Source organism: Eptatretus burgeri, chromosome 10 (genome assembly GCF_056783735.1).
Source record: "Eptatretus burgeri isolate ZD-2024b chromosome 10, Ebu_testis_v1, whole genome shotgun sequence".
Taxonomy (NCBI): domain Eukaryota; kingdom Metazoa; phylum Chordata; class Myxini; order Myxiniformes; family Myxinidae; genus Eptatretus; species Eptatretus burgeri.
The window spans coordinates 18,381,227-18,408,299 of NC_140970.1; the positions used below are offsets into that span (position 1 = coordinate 18,381,227).

General features: G+C 45.8%; 1 protein-coding gene across 1 annotated transcript in view; it reads right to left on the reverse strand.

The window, feature by feature from the left end:
- Window positions 1-27,073, reverse strand: part of DSTYK (dual serine/threonine and tyrosine protein kinase) — an 83,607-nt gene that overhangs the window by 52,904 nt on the left and 3,630 nt on the right. Inside the window, exon 2 of the mRNA XM_085897240.1 lies at window positions 7,663-7,940. Within this exon, the coding sequence (XP_085753366.1) occupies window positions 7,663-7,940 (278 nt within the window). The remainder of the gene's footprint in view (window positions 1-7,662; window positions 7,941-27,073) is intronic.

Consider the following 27,073-nt stretch of genomic DNA (forward strand, 5'->3'; position numbering starts at 1 on the left):
TCTATAAGTGGCCGATTGTGGTCATCTCCACATGTATTGTAACCGTGGTCATCTTCGCACGTATCCAAATGGTGGTTATCTCCACACATATCCAGATCGGCAAAAGTGGCCCCCTTCTAAAAACTAGTGAAGATCACTGATCTGAACAGTGTTTATTCCCAGACAGTGGTTATCTCTGCATGTATCCAGACAGTGGTTATCTCCACACGGATCCGGACAGTGGTTATCTCCGCACGTGCCCGGAGGGTGGTTATCTCCCCACATATCCTGATGGTGGTTATCTCCGCACGTATCCTGACGGTGCCTATCTCTGCACATATCCTGATGGTGGTTATCTCCGCACATATCCTGACGGTGGTTATCTCTGCACCACCGTATCCAGATGGTGGTTGTCTCCGCACGTGCTCAAATGGTGGTCGTCTCCGCACGTATCCTGACGGTGGTTATCTCCGCACGTATCCTGACGGTGGTTATCTCCGCACGTATCCTGATGGTGGTTATCTCTACACGTATCCTGACAGTGGTTATCTCCACACGTATCCTGACGGTGGTTACCTCCGCACGTATCCTGACGGTGGTTATCTCCGCACGTATCTTGACGGAGGTTATCTCCGCACGTATCCTGATGGTCGTTATCTCTGCACTTACCCAAACGGTGGTTATCTTAATACGTATCTGGACAGTGGTTATCTCTGGACAGTGGTTATCTCTATAAGTGGCCGATTGTGGTCATCTCCACATGTATTGTAACCGTGGTCATCTTCGCACGTATCCAAATGGTGGTTATCTCCACACATATCCAGATCGGCAAAAGTGGCCCCCTTCTAAAAACTAGTGAAGATCACTGATCTGAACAGTGTTTATTCCCAGACAGTGGTTATCTCTGCATGTATCCAGACAGTGGTTATCTCCACACGGATCCGGACAGTGGTTATCTCCGCACGTGCCCGGAGGGTGGTTATCTCCCCACATATCCTGATGGTGGTTATCTCCGCACGTATCCTGACGGTGCCTATCTCTGCACATATCCTGATGGTGGTTATCTCCGCACATATCCTGACGGTGGTTATCTCTGCACTTACCCAAACGGTGGTTATCTTCATACGTATCTGGACAGTGGTTATCTCCATTAGTGGCCAATGGTGGTCATCTCCACATGTATTGGAATGGTGGTCATCTCCGCACGTATCGAAATGGTGATTATCTCCACACATATCCGCATTGGCAAAAGTGGCCCCCTTCTAAAAACTAGTGAAGATCAGTGATCTGAACAGTGTTTATTCCCAGACAGTGGTTATCTCTGTATGTATCCAGACAGTGGTTATCTCCACACGTATCCGGATGGTGGTTATCTCCACACGTATCCGGATGGCGGTCATCACCGCACGTATCCGGACGGTGGTTATCTCCATACATGTCTGGACAGTGGTTATGTCCGGATGGTGGTTTTGTCTGGATAGTGGTTGTATCTTGATGGATCCCGCTCAAACCCCCTCTAGTTTTCTTTGCACCCTTCCAATCCACCTCTGTTTTCAGTCTCTCTGGATTCCATCCTTTTTTTTTGTTTTTTTCTAAATTTGCCTATTGTTCCAAAATCTGAGGACAACCTGGCTGATGTTTGGGTGCAGTGGTAGACTTCAATTACATCTTCCATGAGGAGATGCCAAATAACGAGGCCAGTCACAAGAACTGTGTCTACAAACTTTCTTGCGAGAGGAAGCAGGATAGATGCCTGCACTCTCCTCCAGGATCTGGTTGACCCAAATTTCTCTCATCCACTCCCAGAAGCCTGCATCCTCCTCCAGGATCTGGGAGACTTCGACTTCTTTCATTCACTCCCTGCATCCTCCTCTCGGATCTAGTAAACCTTGACTTCTCTCATCCTGTACTGATTGATGCCAGTATCCTCTTCCAGGATCTGGTCGACCCAAAGTTCACTCAATCGCTCCCAGAAGCCTGCATCCTCCTCCCGGATGTGGTAGACCCATTACTCTCTCATCTACTCCCAGAAGCCTGCATCCTCCTTCAGGGTCTGGCAGATCCAAAGTTCTCACATCTAACCCCAATCGATGCCTGCATCCTGCTCCAAGAAAAACTGTGGCCACAGTTATAATCCAGGCAGACATGCCACAGCCCAGTGGACCCAGATAAAACTGTATTTCTTGGGTGCACCAGGCCAAGGGCATAACAAGGCCATGACCGGCTGAACCACAACCAGCATGACGACAATAATTCCCAGATACGCATGGATGCCGGCAACCGTACTCCACCATCCACGATAGACCAAAGCCAGACAAACAGCCACTATGGTTAACGCAAACACCATCACCTGATCCTGGGCTGTTACGTTTGTCTGCTCAGTCGCCTGCAATGAGAGTTGGAGTGAGTTGAGATGTGTTTTGGCATCATGCAGCTCCTGAAATATCTTCCCTGCTTGAATACCCTGTTCCTCAATCTGCTGCCATACTTGGGTGTATGCCTGCTCAGAGGCCTGTTCCTGTTCTTTCTGTTGGCATTTATCCCGGCTCCAACTTTCTTCCTGCCGACGTCTTTTCACCACTTTCTGGGCTTCGCTCTTTAAGGACTGAAGTTCAGTACGCAATGCTCTAATCTCCTCGTGTAAGCTCTCTATCAGCAGATCTTTTTCATCGGGTCCTTCTGTAATGCTGGGTTCTGGAATCAACAAAAGCAGTGGTTCTGGTTCTGGTTGCGGTTCAAGTTCTGGCTCTTCCTCACCTGGAATCACCACTACTTGACTCACATGCTCAGCCAGCGCAGATGCCGTCGTGTCCGGTCTCTGCTCCCCATCACACCACAGTTGCACCTCCATGGGACGGGAGATGAGGAGACTCGGATCTGATATGACCTTGGTGAGAGGTACCAGACGACACTATCCGGCCTGTGTCATGGAGATTGGATGCGATAGATCCAAAGATACAAAACCTGCTTCAAAAGGGCTGAGCTCACTGTCCATACAGGCAAACAGCTCCACTGTCAGCCGAAAAACGGCACCAATGTTATTCTCTCCTGCGGTGCCAAGCTCCCCGTCTGCCACCGCCAAACCAGATGGAAAAACATGCCACACAATGTGGAAGTCAACTTTCCTCACGATAAACGCGATGCAGGTGGCCACAAGCCAACATAAACAGTCATGACGGTGGTCCCACATGCGACCAAGCTCCCCCAGCCGAGCAACTGGAAGTGAGGAATCCTGCAGAACATTGCGGTGTCCATCACACAAAAGCTTGTGGAGCTAATTGCAGAACTTCCAGCTGAGAATAGAGTTGCTGGAAAGGGAGAAAGTGCCTGCGACATTCCAAAAAGTGTGGCACCTTGTTCTCTGTGGGTGCTCAAGACACAAATGGGGACCTGTTTCTCTTCCAAGCCTGCACTTGACTCACTCTGGCCCCATTTAAGATGAGCCTCCCACTCAACCAACAGCAAGCCACAGTTGCTGCAACTCTCCTCAACACATCCTTCCTGGGATTGTTCCAATATTGGCTCAACAAGACAAACTTCAAGAGTTGCCTTCCTGTCAGTGCCAAGTTCAGGAAGCAATGCTTCAAGGAAGATCACTTTTCTCACCCAACAACTTCGCAACTTCAATGTCACCTTCCTTCGCAGTCTCCAATGTGTCCTTCCCTGCTGTACAATCATAAAGACATTTCTGTAGATCCACTTTCAATGGCAGCTGCCCCATCTGAATCACAACAGCTAGAAGCATGAGACTTGTCATAACCTTCTGCTTTGGCATCACCTCCACAAGATTCACAAACAATGAGTAATTGGCCTTCACAACTACTATCAGGATCTGAACTCTGGGATTGGTTCTGCAAACTCCTTTCAAAAGCATCACTCTCACACCAGTTCATTTAACAAGCATCCTGCTCTTCCTCTTGAGGTCCTTCTGTGACTGCTAAATCACCTTGCACCTTTTCAAATTGAGCAATTCTCTCTCCAGCTCACAACGATGGATTAGCAAACTCAATTTCAATTGTTTCAGGATCAGCCACTTGTGTGGTACTCGACATGTCAACGTCACTGTCGCTCTCCTCCACTACATGTCCTGCAAATGGTCCAAACATTGGCTCTGCCAAATATGCTCGACCCTTCTCAGTAATATCCCCAATGTCAAAGTGCAGCAAGTCCAGTTTAACTTCACCATTGGCTTTGTACGAGTCAGTCAGCCCAAGCATGGTCTCAACAAAACCATCAACGTCACCATTGAGACAAACAGTAACTTTTGGTTCTATCACCTCTTCCTTGATGGTATTGTCACAAGTGTTCTGCCGCTCCTGTATCATTCCAACAATCTTTTGGAATTGGACCCAAAACCCAAAAGGACCCAAAACACCCCGAAGACCTTAAGACCCCTTACACCCTTCAGACAGATTAGACAGCTTAGGCCCTTCACCATTTAGATCACATGTACCTTTTTAAATTACAAATAAATATATCACCAATATTACAAATAAATTTGTACAAAAGAAATGTTTGTATTACGATTGTGGAAATCATGACAACACAGAAAATCTGTGACATCAATCTCTGCAATGAAGTGCGGAGAGGCGAGCAGAGCCAGCTAATCCACACTAGTATATTATAAAGCAGGAGTGTCTCCATCCGTCCATCCCCGAACTACTCCCCAAGTTTTGGTGCTAGCCCTGTCAAACTTTCTCTGGAATGTTTTGGGGTCCCAGCAGATGTCCAAATGTGGGTGGGAGGTTTCATAAATACCGCAATACAATTATGATTTTGACTTTTGATCCGTATAAAACTGCTCCCGATCCGGAAGTAAATACAATCACGGATTTGGCAGAAGCATTTGCTGGTTTGATAATATCTCAATAGAATTGTGCTTTTGAGTTTCCACCCGAACGACCCCGGCTTTTATCCGTCTTAAGGTGGGTAGGAGGTTTCATTAATTTCTCAATACAATTACGATTTCAATTTTCGATCCGAAAGAAGTGTTTTGTATCCGCATTTTCTCACCGGCAGATTCATCTGTATTGGTTGTCACGTGAGAATGGCGTCTTCATTCGTTTACTTCATGAGTATTTGTATTTTGTTATATTAATGGTAGAGTATTAATTTGTGATTGGAATGATTGTTTGGAATGAAAATATAGAGATTGAGTTTAAAGCAGAATAAAGAAATTCTGTGAGGGTTTCCACCCGTGACATTTGCGGATTTGGCATTTGGAGTTTCGCCCATTGTGACATCATAAAAATATTACCCACCTTACTTCTGTTCGGGTCACCTGCAGCAAGTTTTTTGACCAAGTCCTTCACAAACCAGCTGCCCATTCCCCTCCCGTGTATAGCACAAGCACCTTGCTCATTATATATATATATATATATATATATATATATATATATATATATATATATATATATATATATATATATATATATATATATATATATATATATATATATATTGTTGCGAATTCGCGCCCGCCGGCGTGCGAAAGGCCTCGTAACTCGAATCGCGGCACGTCGCCCACCGGACGGACAATTCTGTCGTGACCCTCTCGGACTAACGCCGGGAGCTAGTCACGGGTGGGCCTTTCGGCCTCACCACGATCGTGCCAATCGGCCCGCCGCGTGGGATAGGGTTGTTCGCCAAACTCGACCTACCTAAGTACCCATGTGGAGGGTAGACCGGGCGATCGCACCTCGCCGCAGGTCGACTCCGGACACGGGTCCCTTAAACGACCCGTTCCGTACTATCGGGATAACTGAGCGGTGTTATCGTCGGCCTCGACGGTTCCGATTAATTATCAGGCGTATTAAACCCAATACCAACCCTTTACGTGAAGCAAGATGGAGATTCAATTAAAGAAAAGACGAAGCGAAACGGGAAAACAGTTCAACATAAAGCACATTTATTCCGCGGCACACGGAGAGCACACATATACGATTAAACAGAATGCACATAAAGCAATTGCAACAAAAGAAACATAACAATGCAGATCTACAACCGACTACGCGTACACACGGCAAGACTAACACAGTTTTACTTCACCAGACTGGCGCCACACACACACGTTTACACAGAAACAAAGGAAAAGGGCCACCCTCAAAGACAAGGGGGCAGACGGGGCCTGTGGGCCAATATTTGCGCAGGACCTGAAAGAGCATTCAGGTCCGCGAGACCGGGTGGATCCTACCGTGTCTTTGTGATGAGCCGCAAATGTGGCAGCGTGGCGGTGCCCCGACTTCGTGCTCTTTCGCGGGTTTCGTTGGCACTGCTTGGAGTGGGGTGGGAACGGGGCCCCCTTTGTTGCACTATCTCAGCGCGGGGGAAAAAAAGGGGGGGGGAATTGTTGATGCTCTGGGGAAAGAGTATAGCTGGCTTGCTTGGGTCCCGCGACGAGCGATTCCACCGCGACCTCGTCGCCGACCGCCGTCTTCCTTGCCTCAGACCCGAGCTCTTTGGTCTCTTCCCCAATTCTCCTCAGCCGACTGTAGCAAACCACCTGTACGCCCTCACCTCCCGACTCCACTCCGCGCTCCAACCCGACTCTGCCCCAAAACTCTCTTCGCCCTTCCAAGGCCGACTCCCCGCTCCTCCAAGGCCGACTCCGCTCAAACCGACCCTCTCAAACCGACTCGACCCAAACCGACTCTGCCGCCGCCACACTCTGCTCTCCAAAACTGCCTCGACTCTCTTCCAAAACCGGTTCTGCCGAGATTCGCCCCGCGCTTGGCGCTTTATAGGCCGGCAGGAGAACCCATATGCAAATTTCTGGATCAGAACGAGCTCGGGGGTGGAGCCACGCTCGCCCATTGGATGGAGGAAAAGGAGCGCGAGTCTCCCCTGATCCTAGAATTTGCATATCTCGATTCTACACCGACGCGCCTGGAGGCGGGGCCAAACTGCCCCGCGCTTGCTGATTGGACGGATCAGAAGTGGGCGTGTGGCATTCCTGATCCGAATTCTCCTCGGAAAGGCCGCATTTTGCACTCGCGGCTCGGCACGTGTCCCATACGAGCCCAGGACAGCCTGACGCTCTGTGCTCACAAGTGGTGCGGGAATGGCCGCAGAAGGAGAGAGGTGAAGGTGGTGGAGGGTTTATGGTGGTGGTTTATGGCCATGGTGCCGTTTGGAATGGCGGTGATGCGATGTTTGCGGGAGCGAGTTGTGAAGGTAAAGATCGTGGCTGTTGGCGTTGTTTTTGTTGTGAAGTGGCGTTGTGGTTGGTGGTTGTTGTGTGATGGCGGTTGAGACGTGGTTGGTTCAAAATAAAGAAAGAACAGAAAAACGGCTATCTCAAAGGGTCGCAGCCCGAATGAATCACATTTATTCCCTCTAAACAACGGGTTTGGGCTAACTACACATGTACTTACAGAGATATCTCACCTACGGGACCTGAATGGTGGTTTGCAAATTTCCTCAACCGCAAGAATATATATATATATATATATATATATATATATATATATATATTTATTGGGATGTAAGACATCATTTACCAATGCAAGTGATTACTTATCATCAAATGTGTTGTGTAATCAGATTGACAGTTGTCCTAAAGGCTTTCTGACATTATACAATTTATAGATTGCATACATTGATACCCAAAGCATTATACTGAATTGCAAGACAAAGAAAGATTCAAAAAATAGCATTTTCCTTCATTCTCCCTCATAATCTTACCTGAGCAGCTTGAACCAGCTCATACTGTCCAGGCAGTACGAGGCTGGAGCGGCGAGATACTGCATGTCGCAGTTTGCATGACCGCCAATGCACTGGACATTTGCGCTCATGGTCATCAACTCCATCCCATGACAAAGGGTTCTCCCCAAGCACAGCCTCGAGCAAACAAAGCTGAACGTGCAACAAGGAGCTTGCAAGCACGAGGCATGGAGAGTGCGTGGCAACGGCATTCAAGTACTCAAGCTCATGTTGAGGGAAGGTGGCCAGGCTGGACTGGGCTGCAGAGAAAGGTAAATGGTGCATAGATAAATTCTACAGCCGCGTCAATATTTTCACAATAGCGTCTGCTTTTTAAATACAGTTCTGTGCTACAACCCTAGCTTATAAAATCAAAATTATTGCATTTTCCAATCTTACCACCCATGCATAATTTAAAACCAATTTTGAACATAATTTTTTCCTACTTTAACAATGTTTGTACTCTGAAATTAAAAGACTCTGTTCATAACAACAAGAGTGCCAACTCAAAGAGAAGATGCAAAGCTCAATGAAGTACATGTTATCATTGCTTTATGAGGTCAGATGCTGACCAAGAAAGGGAGGACTTCAAACTAACCAAGCCCATATTTACCAGGAAAGCCCTGACCAATCAAAAACAAAGAAAATTCTGCACGATAAGCCAACTGATCTTACACAGTATAAACAGAAGACGGATGAGCATGAAATGGGATAAGGAAATGCATCTATCACAATTTAAATACAATTGAACACTGCCTTCTAACCTTTTTACAAAAACAAAAATGGAGAGAACAACATTCATTACCACTAATGGCAGTGAGTTTTGTTCATATTTATGCATTCTCAAGAAACTAAACTGTTCTTTGTACGATTCACCGCACACATCTGCATGGTTCTAGCAGGATGTCTTTCTGTGTACTTTAACAAGGAGCCAGGTGTTCCAATAATGTGGGCAGTGGTTGGCTCATATAATACACATAATGCAAGAAAGGAAAGGCATCATTGGTGGGGTGGAGGTTTCAGGCAGACTAAATCTGAGAATATTTCTGGCAGACCGAATCAAAGTTGATATCATAACTGCAGTGTTGAGTGAAACTTTAACCGTAATTTGAGACAATCTCAAGCAGTTTCAAGACAAAGCCAGTTGAAAGAATGGGAGGGTAGAGGGGAGTTAACTTCAACTTGTAACAACTGGAGCATGTCTGCACAGATTTCAATGAAAAAAAAAAAAATCAAACTTTTTCTCGTGTTACAGCCTCGAGTAATTAAATGTACATGTAATCAACTCGATTGTATGAACTCTTCTTCCAGAAATTCCTTCTAAGTTCTGATGAAATTCCTACCCAAGTCTGTAATGTTCTGATGTTGTGAGGTCGGCTGGGGAACGTTTTTTGGCCCAAGTACTTTACCAACCAGCTGGTGAGGCCCGACATTGAAAGTAGCAAGAAGTTGGATTTTTTTTTACACGGTGCCGGCGAAAGTTTGCCGACTCTTCACGAGAGGCAGCATGGAATTTTTAACTTCCACCAATGAACAATTCTGGAAGGCGTCCATGGGAACATTTTTCTGAGGGACGGTGCACACACTGATTTATCACCTTGCATACTAAACACCAGGGTGACAGTTTATAGTTGGGTTGACATTCCAACCCAGGCTCAACAGATAAAAGGCAAGTGTGCATACCTCCAAGCTATCCTGTCGGTCTATTTTAAATCGGAGATGGTTCTTGAAATTAAAAATATATCTACGTTGATCACTTTTGCAACACAAGATGATTCTTCAACTTCAAGACAGAAGCGATGATTTTCCAAAAGCAAAATAAATTGAGTAAAACGAAATGCAGCAAATAGTGCTTCAATAAACAACTTCAAAAACAGCAAAAAGGGAGATACCCCAACATTTTTCATGGCTGTGTTCGCAAGTTGTGACCACATTCTCAAGGTAATGGCTTTTTAAAGGGACGCGTTCAATAATCTGGTGATTTTTTGTTGTTGTTGTTTTTGAACATTGGTGGGCACATAATTAGTTTTCACAACGTGAAGTACTGTATCGCACAATCGAATATTGGCGGAGTGAAAATGCTTGTCGGAAACATTAGCAAGTGCAATTAACTGAGGTCGATCAGGAAAAGCCATTCGATGAGAGTTGAAAACTTGCAATTAGAGAGATGACAGCAAAAGAATGGAGCAACTTAATGCACAGCATAATTAAATAACCTACAAGAGAGTTTCATTGAAATCAAGTGATGCATTGTGTGGACTGGTAATTGTATCTTAAATTTATTGCACAGGTAAACATCCTGAGATTTAAAAAAAAAATAAACAAACCCTGGCACCCTGCTCTGGGTGACAAGCTTGCTGCCTGTTGATGTACGAGATGCTGGTCTGGCAAATGGAACAAGTCTAAGTCTTGACAAATCTCACAGTCTTACACTATCACTTCATAAGTGGGTTGACAGGATGGCCTTGAGGTATGCACACTCACCTCTAAGCTGTCTAGCCTGGGTTTGAATCCCAAACCCAGCAAATAAACTGTCATCCCAGTGTTTCACAGGCAAGGTGATTCACCAATGTGTGTGCTGTTCCTCGGATCGGCGTTAAACGGGTTTCCCGTCTATCAGCATTTGTTGTGGACATGAAGGATCCCACCATTTCCTTTGCAAAGAGAAGGCGAGCCATCGCATGCACGACGGCCAAATTCCAAATTCCTGCCTTAACTAGCAGAGTTCGGGCAGGGCCTTTTAACTTCAAAAAACATCAGCAGCACAGCCGAACCCTCAACTAATGATGCTTACCCGCAGCCTTGTGCTGCATATGAACGAAGAAGAGGGTTCAAAAGTATAGTAAAATCGACCCACATAACTATTTCCATGGTCAGCCAAAGAAGAGATTTAGTCCATTGAACTTCGAGACCTCACCATCAGCTATGACCTCTCCTGGGCTGACCACATCATAAAACTGGCCTCCAGAGAAAGCCATAAACTGGGCATCCTCCATCGTTCCTGTAATGTCTGGGGAGCAGTGAGACACGGAGAGTCGTGAGGGTTGTCGTAACTCTGTTTATTGCGTTCCCGGATGCACACTACTAAGAGCCTCTAGCGGGCGCGAACAGCGATATGCATTGCAGACACGTGACTATTATCACAACTCCTCCACGCCCCCTCAACGCTCTATGCCAATACACCACACTCCTCCCTCTTAAAAGTATAATTATAAAATGACAACATGACACGAACCAAAAATCATTGGCACTGCGATACAAAAAGCAACTTGTGCCCAAACGGCACTTAGCAAAAGCATTGGCACCATGACACAAAAAGCAAGTGGTGAAAAAGAAAGGACACTAATCATCCAAAAGCCCCAGGTTTCTCGATCCGCCCCAAGCAGATAGCGCCCCCAGAGGGCCCATGCTTACACGCCTTCCGGCGAGGTCGAGGTGACACCCCCAGGCAAACCTCCCCCGGCACCATCAAATGCCCCTGGTCGACAAGTTGGCTCATCTCCAGTAGACAGGACCGAATCAGGTAAGCACCTCGAGCCTGCAAGCCCCACGGGCGCCAGCGCGGCTGACCTTGGCGAGATCAGAGGCTTGCGTTCCATGGCACCTGGTACGTCTGACCTTGGTGATATCAGGGGTGGGGGTGACGCTGAACAGCAAACCTGCCCCGGCTCCCCGCCATCAACCCGAACCAGGCAATTATCCGGCTCCATCACCAGCTGTCCCACACCAAAATCACGCACCAGCGCCGGGCGCAACACCGCCCCTGCCACCGACCCCTTAGGTCGCAGCAAATACAGCCGAGACTTCAACGCACGTCCATACAGATGATCACCGCTGGCTGGACGCATAGCGATGTCATACAACAGCAGAAACATCGTCTGCGCAGATGCAAACTTCCCTTTACGTACAGCGCGTTCCCACAGTATAATTCTAACACATGAGGCTGCAGCGAACTGCGGACTGTCATCGAAGACCGGGATCTGGAAGACCTCTTTATTCGCAACGATCGTCCGCAAGTTCTTCACATCAAAGAAAGCATTGATCCCAATCAAGCACAATTTGCTCACAAGCGGACTGTCGGCATTTGCTTTTATAACGCCATGCTTAATCACTCGTGCTGCGAGAATCAAACATACAACGATTAACAAGTCATGAACCACGCTGCGAGCAAGCCTCTTGGTTGTAACGGCGTCGAGGCGACTTGCGTGCAAGTCCTCATCTGAACGTCGAAGAGGACACCGTTGATGGTCGCGAACCGTGAATTTCTCGGATGCGACCGGTTCGCTCCAATCCCCCGTTGAAATCGCCTGAACGACATGGGCGTGCACTGTATCATGAGCAGACTCCACCACGATCTGCTTGGCGGTGACCGGCCCATCCTGGACCTGGCCCAGTGCAAACACATCAACCTGGTCGGCTGATTCAGACGACGCGGGACCCTCCGTGCAAGGCAAGCGCGAGGGACCGTCGCAGTCGGCCTGTCCCTCGTCGCTCCGGAACTGTATACCGTCGTTGTCGGAAGCAAGGAACAGACACCAACGTTGTATCGCCGCGGCCCCCACCACTGGGACCTCACCCTCGGGTCTCGAGGGATGCCCGAGCCTAAACGGAGGTACGGGGCCCGAAGGAGACGCAGGCGCACCTGGAGGTACGAACTCCGAAAGAGGAACCTCCTCCCACAGACTCTCTAATCGGCTCGGCACGGGACGCCCAAGGTGAATGGCTGGCGCCGTCCAGTCTAGCCTGAGGCTAGTCAGCCAATCTCGGCCCAACAGCGCCGGCCCCTCCCCTCGTACCACAAACAGCGAGAGCAGGGCGCTTTGACCTTGGTCGGTCACCGAGACATCTGTCACAGCAAGTGGCGTAATCGCTTCGCCAGTGTACGTGTACAGCGAGAGGGTCGCCGTGACCAGGTGAAGACCGCGGAGTTCACGAGCGGTCTGTTCGCCTATGATCTACACCGCGGCCCCGGTATCAACTTGAAAAACGATCGGTGCTCCATCCACAAAACCTCGCACAGGTTGCAGGTCTCGACCCGGGACGTAAAAGCGTACGTCATGCACAAAACATCGTACCGGCTGCAGGTCTCGCCCCGCGTCGCCGGGGTTGCCTCGCACATCGCCATCCGTGACCGTCATGGTGGCCAATGACACTTGGCACACACGCTGTAGATGTCCCTGAGTGTTCACATTGCCGTCCGACTGGCCGCGTTGCAATGCCTGGCCACGGCCCGCACCGAAGACTGTGCATGCGGTCGTGGGCGCCTGGTACATCGCGCGGACCTCCGGATCACCTGTCATCCTCCGGCCAGCGAGGGCTCGGACATCTGTCAGAGTCTGTTCGACGGCCGACGCCGTTTCGACCGCCGAGTTGAATGTAATGTCCTAGTCCTTTAGCCGTGGAATTGCTGAAACCATTTCCGACTCTTGCAAACCAGAAATAAAACGATCTTCGAGTTTGGCCTGCTGTTCACTCAACGTGAATTTGCAGGCAATAGCGAGATGTCCCACCTGCTCGGCGAAACACGCGATGCGCTTCCCTGGGCTCCTCGCCAGGTGACCGAACTCGTACCGCGCCAGCTGCGATGATTTTCCCGGCGCCATGTGCGCCCGGTAATCCAATTGCTCCGGCAACGACTCAAAGTCAATGCCGAGGAAAACAGGCACTCTGCACGCGTCGATCCGAAACATCCTCGTCGCCAAACTGTGGTGTCGTGGCCGAGGTGCGAACAGGCAGACACGAGCCGGAGGGTAACACAACTCCGCTTTATTGCCTCGAGCGACAGGATGGGCGTAGGATGCCCGTAACTCCGCTTTAGTATGCACTCGATGTACCTTACAGGCACACGACATACAAGCCACTGCTAATGATACCACATGCTGCTAACTGATAATAATCCCATCCTCATCGCCAATGTAATGTCCGGGGAGCAGTGAGACATGGAGAGTCGTAAGGGTTGTCGTAACTCTGTTTATTGCGTTCCCGGATGCACACTACTACGAGCCTCGAGCGGGCGCAAACAGCTATATGCATTGCAGCCATGTGACTATAAGCCTGGTGTTGGCTTAGTGGTTAGGATGGTGGCTTGGGATCCCAGGGTCCTGAGTTCAAGCCCCGTTGGCTACTGAATTAACACCAGGGGGTTGACTCAGCCTGTCATCCTTCCGAGGTCGGCGAAATGAGTGCCAGTGTACTGGTCCCGGTGTATGCTCCGGTTAGAATAGGTGTACCATATCCCTGTGTGTCGTAAGAGGTGACCAGGGTTGGCGTCAGGAAGGGCATCCGGCCATAAAACATTGCCTCAAGGAAAAGCCAAACCCCTGTACAGCAGGGAAAAATGGCTGTAAAAACGGCCACAACACAGACATGTGACTATTATCACAACTCCTCCACACCCCCCTCAACGCTCTATGCCAATACACCACAGTTCCAAGTCAATCCTTGAAAAATAGCGACAATACCCCTGGCTGCTCACCTGGAAGAATAATGAAACTGAGGAGGAAGTTAACATGAGACGGAATCAGCAAAATGTACCAATGAACCAATGTTATGGCAAATACCTTTAAAAGGGGGGGGGGTTACTCCCCCCCCCAAACCTGTACCACAACTTAGACACCAATTTTTTAAATGGTGTGAACAAACTTTGGCACATCATTGGTGATGAAGGTTATGGTCAAGTTTCATCTGAATTGCATGTGTAGTTTCTGAGAAGAAAGCAAATAGCTATTTTGGGGGGGCAACCCCCATAGACCCCATTAGGGCCTGATTTTTCTTAATGCCATGACCAAACTTTGGTACATACAGGGTGATGAAGGTTGCGGAAAAGTTTCATCAAAATCGGAAATGCAGTTGCAGAGAAGAAGTATTTGCGAATGGACGGACGGACTGACAGACGAACGACGTGCCATCCCATAAACTCAGAAGAATTATGTTCCAGGTCAGGTCAGGTCAGTTCAGATCAGGTATGGGAGCATGCACCGGAGCAGCGTGTCGCTGCATCCACTTTCTGCCGGAACTCCAGCGGCCTCTGCCTAGCCATCCCACAGGCATATGCCTGGCCCATCCCCATCTCCTTGAGATGCTGAACAACCTGCTGCAGCCACGAGGCACATGATCGGCTCATTGGCCTCCTCCATTCACGGGGCTCCCTCACTGAGAGAATCTGGTGATCAGGATCAGCATCAGGAAAACAAGCCACATGTCCATACAGCCGCAGCTGAAGCTCACGGACTATGCAGGTAACAAATCTCATTTGAGTCACTTTCAGAAACCACTCGTTCGATAGCCAAGGATTCCCCAAAGAGACCTGGCACCAAAGTAATTAAGTCTCTGTCTCAGGTCCCTGGTCAGAGTCCAAGTCTCACATCCGTAGAGCAAGACTGGAAGTACCGAGGACCTGAAGACTCAGACTTTCATCCTCCTGCACAGGAACCGGCAGTGCCACACCCCAAGATCCAGTGAATCCATGACTCCGCAGGCCCGATCCAGGCATCTATTGACCTCTGGGTCACAGCCAAGAGAGACATGAATATCACTACCAAGGTAAGTGAACCTCTCCGTGACCTCAACATCCTCACCACAAACAGGTACAGACAAGATGGCAGCATCCAAGATGTCATTGAAAGCCTGGATCTTAATTTTGACGCAAGAAACCCGTAATCCCAGTGGCTCTGACTTGTATTCAGCACCCCGAGGGCCCCCAAAAGGATATCTAGAGTCGCCGCAAAGATGACTGCATCATCTGCGAAATCAAGGTCAGAGATCTTGCCATTCCCAAACGATGCACCGCAGCTTGATCTTTCCGACATCCATCCATCCATACATCCGTTGGGACCATACTCTGTGCAGAGCGTTGGTGCTGCCTAAGCAGTCTCCTTGGCTATTGGGCACAATCCTGGATGGGTCACCTCTCCGACACAGGATACCAGCAAGCTGGCACTCATTTTGCTGACCTGATAAGGATGAAAGGCAGAGTCAACCCTACCTGGAATTAATCCTCCCCAGAATCTAGCCACACCGCAAGAACCAGTGAATCCATGACTCCCCAGGCCCGACCCAGGCGTCTATTGGCCTCTGGCTCACAGCCAGGAGAGACATGAATATCACTGCCAAGGTAAGTGAATCTCTCCGTGACCTCAACATCCTCACCACAAAAATGTATAGACAAGATAGCAGCATCCAATATGTCGTTGAAAGCCTGGATCTTGGTTTTGACCCGGGAAACCTGTAATCCCAGCGACTCTGACACCAAATTCAGCACCTCAAATGCCCCCAAAAGGAGAACAATAGTCTCTGCAAAGATGACTGCAGCACCTGCGAAATCAAGGTCAGAGATCTTGACATTCCCAAACGATGCACTGCAGCTTGATCTCTCTGACATCCTCCTCAGAATCCAGTCCACACAAGCGTTGAAAAGAGTAGGGGCCAGTACACACCCCTGATGAACTCCAGTGACAAGTGGAAACAAGTCGGAGATGGTGTCACCACATCTCACAGCACTCTTAGTACCAGAGCATAGTTCAGACATCAGATTGATCAGTTTTGGTGACACTCCACGAAAAACAAGAATCCTCCAGAGGGCATCCCGATTCACGAAATAGAATGCTTTACAGAGATCAACATAGGCTGGAAGCAGCCCCTGCCAAAACTCGTCTGCATTCGGTGAGGACCTGAAGAGCAAGGATACGGTCAACCGTTGACTTATTTGGTGTAAAGCCTGACTGCTCTGGACGGTGATGCTCAAGCAGATGGTGGCGAAACTTCAATAATCATCCGTGCAAAGACCTTGCCCGGCACTGAGAGCAATGTCACTCCTCGGTAATTGTTGCATTCCTGGCGATCACCCTTCCCTTTCCAGAGAAAGACAACAAGGCCCCTCTTCCAGTCAGTTGGGATGATGCCTGTGTTCTCGGCAGAGCACAGAACTGCATGCAATGACACAACTACAGCATTTTCACCAGCCTTGAGAAGTTCAGCATGGATGCCACAGATCCCAGGAGCTTTACCCCATTTCAACTGGTTCACCCAAGCCTGTGTTTCCACAAATGAAGGTGGATCACAGTTGATTGGAGGGTCAGCAAGAGGGATAGTAACACCACTGACATCCAACTCGACAGCTGGTGGAGCAGCCTGGTAAAGTACTTAAAAAGTAACCGGCCAGGCGCGCCTTCACTTCGGACTCCTCTGTCAAGAGCCGACCACCCTCCGTTCTAACTGCAGATCAACGAGGGACGGGCTTGGAGGAAAGCAACGCGTGAATTCCCCTGTAAGCAGGATGAGAATCACTTGACCACGGGTGATGCTCTACCTCCTCACAGATTCCTCACGCATAGGCCTCCTTGTCCACCCTGAGTACACGTACAGTTTTCTGCCTCAGCTCCCTGAACAGCTCATTTCTGCCATTCAGCCTGGCCCTGCGACTCTGGTCCATGGCATCCAGTGTCCCTTGATAGACAAAATTCTTCTTCACCCTTCGGTGAGTTCAAAGACATCCATAGGCAATATCATGGACGGTGGTCTTCAAGGCACTCCACAACTCTTCAGGACCCCCCAAAGCACCCATCGAACCCAAATCTCCACTCAGCCTGTTTGCAAACTCCTTAGCTGCCCTCTATCCTTGAGCTTGCCAACATCCAGCCTAGGCTGGGATGGTACCATTCTCCCGGGTTTAAACTGCAACTTCAGAGTTGCTAAAACGAGCCCGTGTTTGGTATTGAGGAACTGAGCAATCCGGTTAGACCCTGCAGTTCTGGATAATACTCCAGCGACCATCAACGAGCACATCGTCGATTTCCTTAGCCACACCACCAGCGTTGGAATACTAAATCCAGCGATGAAACTGTGGGCACTGAAACCATGGACTACTCACACGAAGTCGATGACTTCTTGCGAAGTCAAGGAAGTTAGTGCTATTCTGGTTCACAGTTACAGACCCATGGGGACCAACACATGTCTCGTAACCATCCCTATTAGTTCCAGTCGATGCATTGAAATCCCCGAAGACTCGAAGAGTATCTTGCCTGGGGCACTGATTAACCAGACTCGAGCGCAGCATAGAATATGTCCTTTAGGGTGAGATCATTCGCCTCCGTCAGAGCATATACAGAGATCAGGGAAACGACACCCAAGGAGTGATCAATCGTTAGTCTCATAATACGCTCGTTGACCAGTGTTACTTAAATTATCATTGGAGTCAGCTTCTTGGACACAGCTACAGCAACTCCTTGGGCATGGTAACCATCAGAGCAACCAGTCCAATCGTAGGTGTAACCACCCGCCATGATCTTGCCACTCTCCCTTCTCTGAACCTCAGAGAGTGTAGCAATACCAATGTTCAAACGCTTGAGCTCAGATGATAACAGAGGGAGGTGATCATCCTCTCTTAGAGATGGGACATTCCAGGCACCCACCCAAATGGACCGTCTCAGGTTAACCCAAGGAGACCACCGTCTGGTGGATGACACCTCAGCACCACTCCGCCACACACCACCGCAATCTGACCCTGGAGGTGTTCCCCGTGGTTTTCCTCATATCATCAAGGCATGGGGATCCCGAAGGCTTTGCCCCAATCCCGTCATCTGGTAAGCTGCCCTGTGAAGGACAGCAGCACAGGAGCGTACTGTGCTGCGTACTGCCATGGAGCGTGTTTTCAGATTTCATTACATTTGTCGGTTTTGCGGAATGAAGTGTTTTACGTTGGCCAGAAGGCACATCCTGCCACCAACCGCCTAAAAAACAAAAGTAACCCAACTGCAGGAGAACGTCCGCAGACATAGATGGGACCTCGAAATGGATGGCCATTGGCTCACAAGAAGCTCCTCCGCTCTTCATTCCAGGTCAGCTAAAAAACAGAACTACTCAAAGTCAATAAGGCCTCTATCTGTAGTTCAATGTCACACCGTTCTCCTCAATGGGATCATGCCCAACCATTGCATTTGTCTTTTCTGATATCTGTGGAATCCAGAGCCCTCAACATTATTAGCATCTCCCGCAATGAGGCCATGGTGCAAGACCTCAAATTACAGACAGGTCAACTTCTCTCCTCACATATGGCTCCATATGCTCTCTCAGCACTTTCACCCACTTCCCAGCACTCCCCAACAACTCCAGAATGCATCTATTCTTCCACTAACCTCCTCCCGATTAAACTCCAAAAACCCAGGCTTTCCCCACATATCCACTCCTTTGTCCCTCTTTTCTTCTGCGTGAGGAACAACATCCTAAGACTGTTCAATCCCACTCTTCTCTCCAGAGCTCTAAATGGACCGTGCACCACAGTCTCAAATCATCCCCCATCCTTATTAGCCCCATTGACGTTACTCTCCGTCCACTCACTCTTGTATAGAAAATAATAATAAAAATAGGACTACTGGATCTGCAGCTGATCTGGGCCCTGGCCTAATGTTGTAACCCAAATATGGTAGCATTCTGACTGATGGGTCTGGAGAGAAAGATTTTTGAAGGAATTCATGCGATTTTCCCAAACATTTACCAAGTCCACCATTTTGACACACTGTTTTTGGTCACGTGATTGGCATGACCTCTGCAATTTATCATCACAATCCTATCCTAGTGTTGCAACCCAAATTTAGTGGCATTCTGACTGGTGGGTTTGGAGAATATTTTGGAAGGAATATGCACGACCGCCATTTTGACAATCTTCCGGTCAAGTGACCGGAACGAGCTTTGCAATCCCCATTTCCAGTCAGGAGAAGAACGTTGCTGCCAAATTTCATTCGGATCGGCCCAGTGGTTTAGCCAGAGAATTCGAAATTGGAGACGGACGGTCTGACAGACGGACAGATGGTGTACGATGAAAATACCTTATCTGGAATACTAATTCCAGATAAGCTGACAATTAAGCCAAAAAGAGTGCCACCACCAAGCATTAGGGTGTGTCGGAGCAGGTCAGGCAATGTCAAGAATGCTTTTGGAGCCGACTGCCATTAACTTTTTACTTCTGCCATTCATTCAAACGTTCATTTGACTGTAAGCAGGATATCTCAAAAAATTATGGATGGAGGCAGACAAAATTTGGTGGACAGGTTGCGAGTGTGACAAGGACTAACTGATTTTATTTTGGTGAATATACGAATCCAGACACTACAATTTTTTGAGTGATTCTTCACCATTGAGAGATGGGGCCAAAAACGATGTATAACAATATCATATATCTCAAATCGATATCTCAAAATTATCGATTATATCGATATATTTATCGAATTATCGAAAATATTATATTGATATCTCAAAAAGTTGTGGACAGATTCGGCAAAATTTGGTGGATGAGTTGGTTAGGTGACAATAACTAGCTGATTAAATATCGGTTGAGGTTCGGATCCAGATCCGCCCTATCAGTGGGATACAAAATGTAAGCTGTTCAGCCTGGTGGAGGTACGCGCTCTTCCGAGTGCCGTTCTAATTGGAAAATTCATTTCATCATCATCCAGAAACCTTTATTTGAAACATCAATCAGAAAAGGGGAAAAAAATCTCATCAACCTTTCATCATTGAGCAAATTCTGAATGGGACGTTTACTGTGACTGGAGAAAAAAATAAGCATTTTATCTAACACGGTGCTGAAAGATCTATCAAAAGGGTAATGGTCAAGGTCAATGTGACAACAAAGGTGGGAAGAACCACGTAAACAAGATGCACAGCACAAATGAAATAGGTCATTGAAGAGGAAAATGGTCTTAAGATCATGAGAACCTAATGATGCTGGAGATCCAAATCCAGTACTGTCGGACTCCGACATTCACATGGGATAAATTCCTGAAAAATTCCGCGAATGTCGAATCTGCGAATGTTGGGGCATTGTTTCAATGGGAAAACGGGAGATAGGTTCCTTGGTGGTTCGTCATTCGTAAGGGAAAATCAAAAATCCCATGAAAAACCATGAATATGCACTCGAAAAGCCACAAATACATGAGGCACAGGGCTAAAAATGTAGAAGCAGGTCAGAAAAACAAAACACACGAATATGCCTGTGGAAAAAAAAAACTGTGCATACAGTCATGAAAAAACGTGACGACTCCGTCAAAAACTGCCAAAAAAATGTGAATGCAGGTTAAAAAAAAACAACACAAAAAAAGCCAATAAACAAACGAAAAACCACGAACACACCCATGAAACCAGAGAGTTGGTGTCAAAGCCACCCAATGCTCGCCTGTTTATACATTTATTGTTTTTAAAAGACTCATCTAATAATATTTTTTATAAAGCATTGCAGTGAAGTCTGATCCAAATAATTTTAAAGCAATATATGTATTTGTATATTGTAATCAGTAAAAAATAGTGTGGTCGATAAAAACATTAGAAAGGAAATAACTTGCACCAAAACTTTAACATTTTCACGCTCACGCTCACGCCGGGGGTATCGCTATTGCTCTCTGTTCTTCGAACAGGCGAGCTAAAAGACTATGAATACGCCTGCAAAAAAACGCAAATACGTGAAAAACCACGAAAATGCCTGCGAAAAACCGCGGATACGCCCGTGAAAAAGCGCAACTACAATGGCGAAAAACCGCAAGTATGACTGCGAAAAACTACCAAGACGCCCACAAAAAAAAAAAACGCGAAAAAAGAGATACGCACGCAAAAAGCTGCGAATACACACAGAAAAAAAAAACACGGATACGCCCATGAAAAAAAATGTGAATACATGTGAAAAACCGTAAATACGCCCATGAAAAACGGCAAAAAAAAATCATGAATACACACGTGAAAAACCATGAAAAAAACTGTGAATACACCCGTGACTAAGCAAGCGAAAAACCACGAATACACCAGTGAAAATCAACAAAAAAAAACGGTGAATGCTCTCAAAAAACGCAAATACAGCAGAAAAGAAATCCCCACAAATACGCCCGTGAAAAACCGCAAATACGCATGTGAAAAACCATAAATACGCCCATGAAAAACCTTAAATACGCCCACGAAAAATTGCAAATACGTCTGCGAAAAACCACAAATATGGCCGTGAAAAACCGCAAATACACCCATGAAAAACCACAAACACGCCCGTGAAAACCCCAAATCCGCCACTGAAAAATCATATACACACAAGAAAAAACACATGCGCCCACGGAAAACCGCGCAAATACCGTGAAAATTGCAAAATAAATTAAAAAAACCCAAATATGCAAGTGGAAAACTGTGAATACGCATGCGAAATACAACAAATATGCATACAAAAAACTGTGAAAATGCATGCGAATACCAACAAATATGCATACGAAAAACTGTGAATATGCATGCGAAAAACTGTGAATATGCATACGAAAAACTGTGAATATGCATGCGAAAAACAACAAATATGCATACGAAAAATTGCGAATACGCATGCGAAAAACAACAAATATGCATACGAAAAACTGTGATATGCATGTGAAAAACAACAAATATGCACAACAAAAACTGTGACTACACATGCTAAAAACAAATATGTATACCAAAAACTTCGAATATGCATGCGAAAAACAACAAATATGCATACGAAAAATGGCAAATACGCATGCGAAAAACAACAAATATGCATACGAAAAACTGTGAATATGCATACGAAAAACTGCGAATACGCATGCGGAAAAAAACATATATGCATACGAAAAACTACAAATATGCATACGGAAAACTGTGAATATGCATTCGAAAAACAACAAATATGCATACCAAAAACTGTGAATACGCATGCGAAAAACAACAAATATGCATACGAAAAACTGTGAATATGCATGCAAAAAACAACAAATATGCAGACGAAAAACTGTGAAAATGCATGCGAAAAACAACAAATATGCATGCGAAAAACAAAAAATATGAATACGAAAAACTGCAAATACGCATGCAAAAAACAACAAATATGCATACAAAAAACTGCGAATATGCATGCGAAAAACAACAAATATGCATATGAAAAACTGTGAATATGCATGCGAAAAACAACAAATATGCATGCGAAAAACTGTGAATGCACATGCGAAAAACAACAAATATGCATACGAAAAACTGTGAATATGCATGCGAAAAACAACAAATATGCATACGAAAAACTGTGAATATGCATACGAAAAACAACAAATATGCATACGAAAAATTGCGAATACGCATGCGAAAAACAACAAATATGCATACGAAAAACTGTGATATGCATGTGAAAAACAACAAATATGCATAACAAAAACTGTGACTACACATGCTAAAAACAAATATGTATACCAAAAACTTCGAATATGCATACGAAAAACAACAAATATGCAGACGAAAAATGGCAAATACGCATGCGAAAAACAACAAATATGCATACGAAAAACTGTGAATATGCATGCGAAAAACAACAAATATGCAGACGAAAAACTGTGAAAATGCATGCGAAAAACAAAAAATATGAATACGAAAAACTGCAAATACGCATGCAAAAAACAACAAATATGCATACAAAAAACTGCGAATATGCATGCGAAAAATTGCAAATACACAGCGAAAAACTGAAAAAAAAACGCGAATATGCACGTGAAAAACTGCAGAAAAATGCAAATACGAACGCGAAAAACTGTGAATACATCTGCTAAAAACTGCAAATATGCACGCGAAAAACCATCAAAAAAACCCATGAATGCACAAGTGAAAAACTGACAAAAGAATGTGAATACGCACATGAAAAACCATGAACACAGATGCGAAAACCACGAAAAAAAAGCCTGCAAATATGAATTTATAAAACCACGAAAAAAGCTTTGAATACATATGCGAACAAACCGCGAATATGCAAGTGACAAACTGTGAATACGCGAAGAATAGCTGCGGAAAAAAACGCGAATTCACAAATGAAAAAAACGCAAAAAAAAAAACAAAATGCGAATACCCATGTGAAAAACCATGAAAAAGCCTGTAAATATGCACGTGAAAAACCATGAAAGAACTGCAAATATGCACGTGAAAAACCATGAAAAACAAGCTCGAATGAGCTAAGATCCTCGTCCTCTTAATGATGACGTCATAAAAACGAATATGACGTCATTGTGATGTATCGGGTTTGCGATAAATTATCTGTGCTAATGCCCGGCTTCATTCCCGCAAACAAAATTCAAACAGCTTGCCGAGTTTCAGAGATAATGGTACCGCGATTTCCACTAGCGGCGATATTATCACGTCAACTTTTTTTCTTGGAAGAGTTTCCAAAATCGGAGATGGTTCCAGCCTGCGTGTTGGCTTTCTGCATATACATGGCAAGTTTCACAAAGATCCGATGAAAACTCTGGGTTGTGAAACAAAAAATGTCAAAAAATAGGAATGACGTCATAAAAATTGATATGATATCATAGTGATGTATCATATGTGCAGTAATTCATCTCTGCTAATGCCCTGTTCGATTCCCACAAACAGAATTCAAAAGGCTTGCCAAGTTTCGGAGATAATTTTTTCGGCGATTTCCATTAGCGGAGATATTTTGACGTCATAACTTTTTTTCTAGGAGGAATTTTCCTGTCCTGTCCACCTTTTGTAGCGCGGGGCTCCGCCCTTCGCTCCGCCCAGTTTTCGGCCCCGCCTCCCTTCGAGCTTCTTGGAGAAGCCTCTCGAAGGGGGGCGTGCCCTCTCGCTCTCCCTCCACCCTGCCCCGTGCGGGGGCCGGGAGAGTCAGTCTTGGCTCAGAGCCAGGAAATTATTCCCCCAAAAAGAGGCCCCCACCTTTTCTCACCTTTGACCCCCGGCTCGGATCGCACCTCCCCCACACCGAGCGCGGAAAACTCAAACGGGAGAAACAGGTGGGAAAAGCCCACCGAGCATCGTTGTAGGTTTTTGTTCCTCCGCGGAGATCGTAACCGCACGGGGCCTGTTGAATGGCGAGTGGCGAAGATGTGGTAGCGTAGATGGAGGAGGTGGCGTGGTTGTAGTGTGGTTGACGCTGTGGTGGGGATGGCGTGGTTGTTGAGATGCTGTTTGTTTGAAATAAAAGATAGAGAAAGAAAAACGACTAACTCAAAGCGTCGCAGCCCAGATGGATCACATAAATTCCCTCTATACAACGGGTTTGGGCTAACGACACATGTACCTATGGAGATATCTCACCTGAGGTGTAATGCGTAATGCGTAATGGTGTAATGGTGTAATGAGAATTTCCACACCTTTATGGTGTAATGCGAATTTCCACAGCCGTAACAATATGTAGAAATACCCTGCACAGACAGTAACGATCTCAGATTTTGAAAATTCCTCCAAGAAAAAAAAAAGTTATGACGTCAAAATATCTCCGCTAATGGAAATCGCCTAAAAAATTATCTCCGAAACTCGGCAAGCTTTTCGAATTCTGTTTGCGGGAATCGAACAGGGCATTAGCAGAGATGAATTACCACACATATGATACATCACTATGATGTCATATCAATTTTTATGACGTCATTCCTATTTTTTTTGACATTTTTTGTTTCACAACCAAGAGTTTTCATCGGATCTTCGTGAAACTTGCCATGTATATGCAGAAAGCCCACGCGCAGGCAGTAACCCTCTCCAATTTCGGAAATTCTTCCGAGAAAAAAAGTTGACCATCATATCGCCGCGAATGGAAATCGTCTATACCATTATCTCCGAAACTAGGCAAGCTGTTTGAATTTTGTTTGCGGGAATCAAGCCGGGCATTAGCACAGATAATTTATCGCAAACCTGATACATCACAATGACGTCATATTCGTTTTTATGACGTCATTATTAACCCTTAGATGCACGAGTGAAAAAAGAGATTGCATTTTTACAGCCAAACTGGGTGATTTTTGACTCACTTATGCATCTAAGGGTTTTTAGGACGAGGATCTTAGCTAATTTGAGCTTGTTTGTTTCACAGCCAACAGTTTTCATCGAATCTTTCTGAAACTTGGTGTATATATGTAAAAATACCCTGCGCAGACAGTAACAATCTCCGATTTTGAAAATTCCTCCTAGAAAAAAAGTTATGACGTCAAAATATCTCCACTAATGGAAATCACCTAAAAATTATCTCCGAAACTAGACAAGCTTATTGAATTCTGTTTGCGGCAATCGAACAGGTCAATAGCAGAGATGAATTACCGCACATATGATACATCACTATGACGTCATATCAATTTTTATGACGTCATTCCTATTTTTTGACTTTTTTTGTTTTTTTGTTTCATTTGTTTCACAGCCTACAGTTTTCATCGAAACTTCCTGAAACTTGGCATACTTATGTAAAAATACCCTGTGCAGACAGTAACCATCTCCGATTTTGAAAATTCCTACAAGAAAAAAAAGTTATGACGTCAAAATATCTCCGCTAATGGAAATCGCCTATAAATTATCTCCGAAACTGGACAAGCTTTTTGAATTCTGTTTGCAGGAACCGAACAGGGCATGAGCAGAGATTAATTACCACACATATGATACATCACTATGACGTCACATCAATTTTTATGACGTCATTCCTATTTTTTGTCTTTTTTTCACAACCCAGAGTTTTCATCGGATCTTCGTGAAATTTGCCATGTATATGCAGAAAGCCCACGCGCAGGCAGTAACCATCTCCGATTTTGGAAATTCTTCCTAGAAAAAAAAGTTGACGTCATAATATCGCCGCTAATGGAAATTGCCAACACCATTATCTCCGAAACTAGTCAAGCTGTTTGAATTTTGTTTGCGGGAATGAAGCCGGGCATTAGCACAGATAAGTTATCGCAAACCTGATACATCACAATGATGCCATATTCGTTTTTATGACGGCATCATTAAGAGGACGAGGATCTTAGCTCATTCGAGCTTGTTACATATATATGCCAAGTTTCAGGCAGTTCCGATGAAAACTGTAGGCTGTGAAACAAACTAGTTTCGGAGATAATGGTATCGGCAATTTCCATTCGTGGCGATATTATGATGTTAACTTTTTTCTAGGAAGACTTTCCAAAATCGGAGAGGGTTACTGCCTGCGCGTGGGCTTTCTGCATATACATGGCAAGTTTCACGAAGATCCGATGAAAACTCTGGGTTGTGAAACAAAAAGTCAAAAAATAGGAACGATGTCATAAAAATTGATATGACGTCATAGTGATGCATCATATGTGCAGTAATTCATTTCTACTAATGCCCTGTTCGATTCCCGCAAACAGAATTCAAAAAGCTTGCCTTGTTTGAGATAATTTTTTAGGCGATTTCCATTAGTGGAGATATTTTGACGGCATAACTTTTTTTCTAGGAGGAATTTTCAAAATCGGAGATGGTTACTGTCTGCGCAGGGTATTTTTACATATATATGCCAAGTTTCAGGAAGTTTTGATGAAAACTGTAGGCTGTGCAACAAAAAAGTCCACAAGAACAACAACGTGAGTAAGACTTAGAGATCCTCCACGAGGATGTAAAAACTGCAAATATGCATGTGAAAAACCAT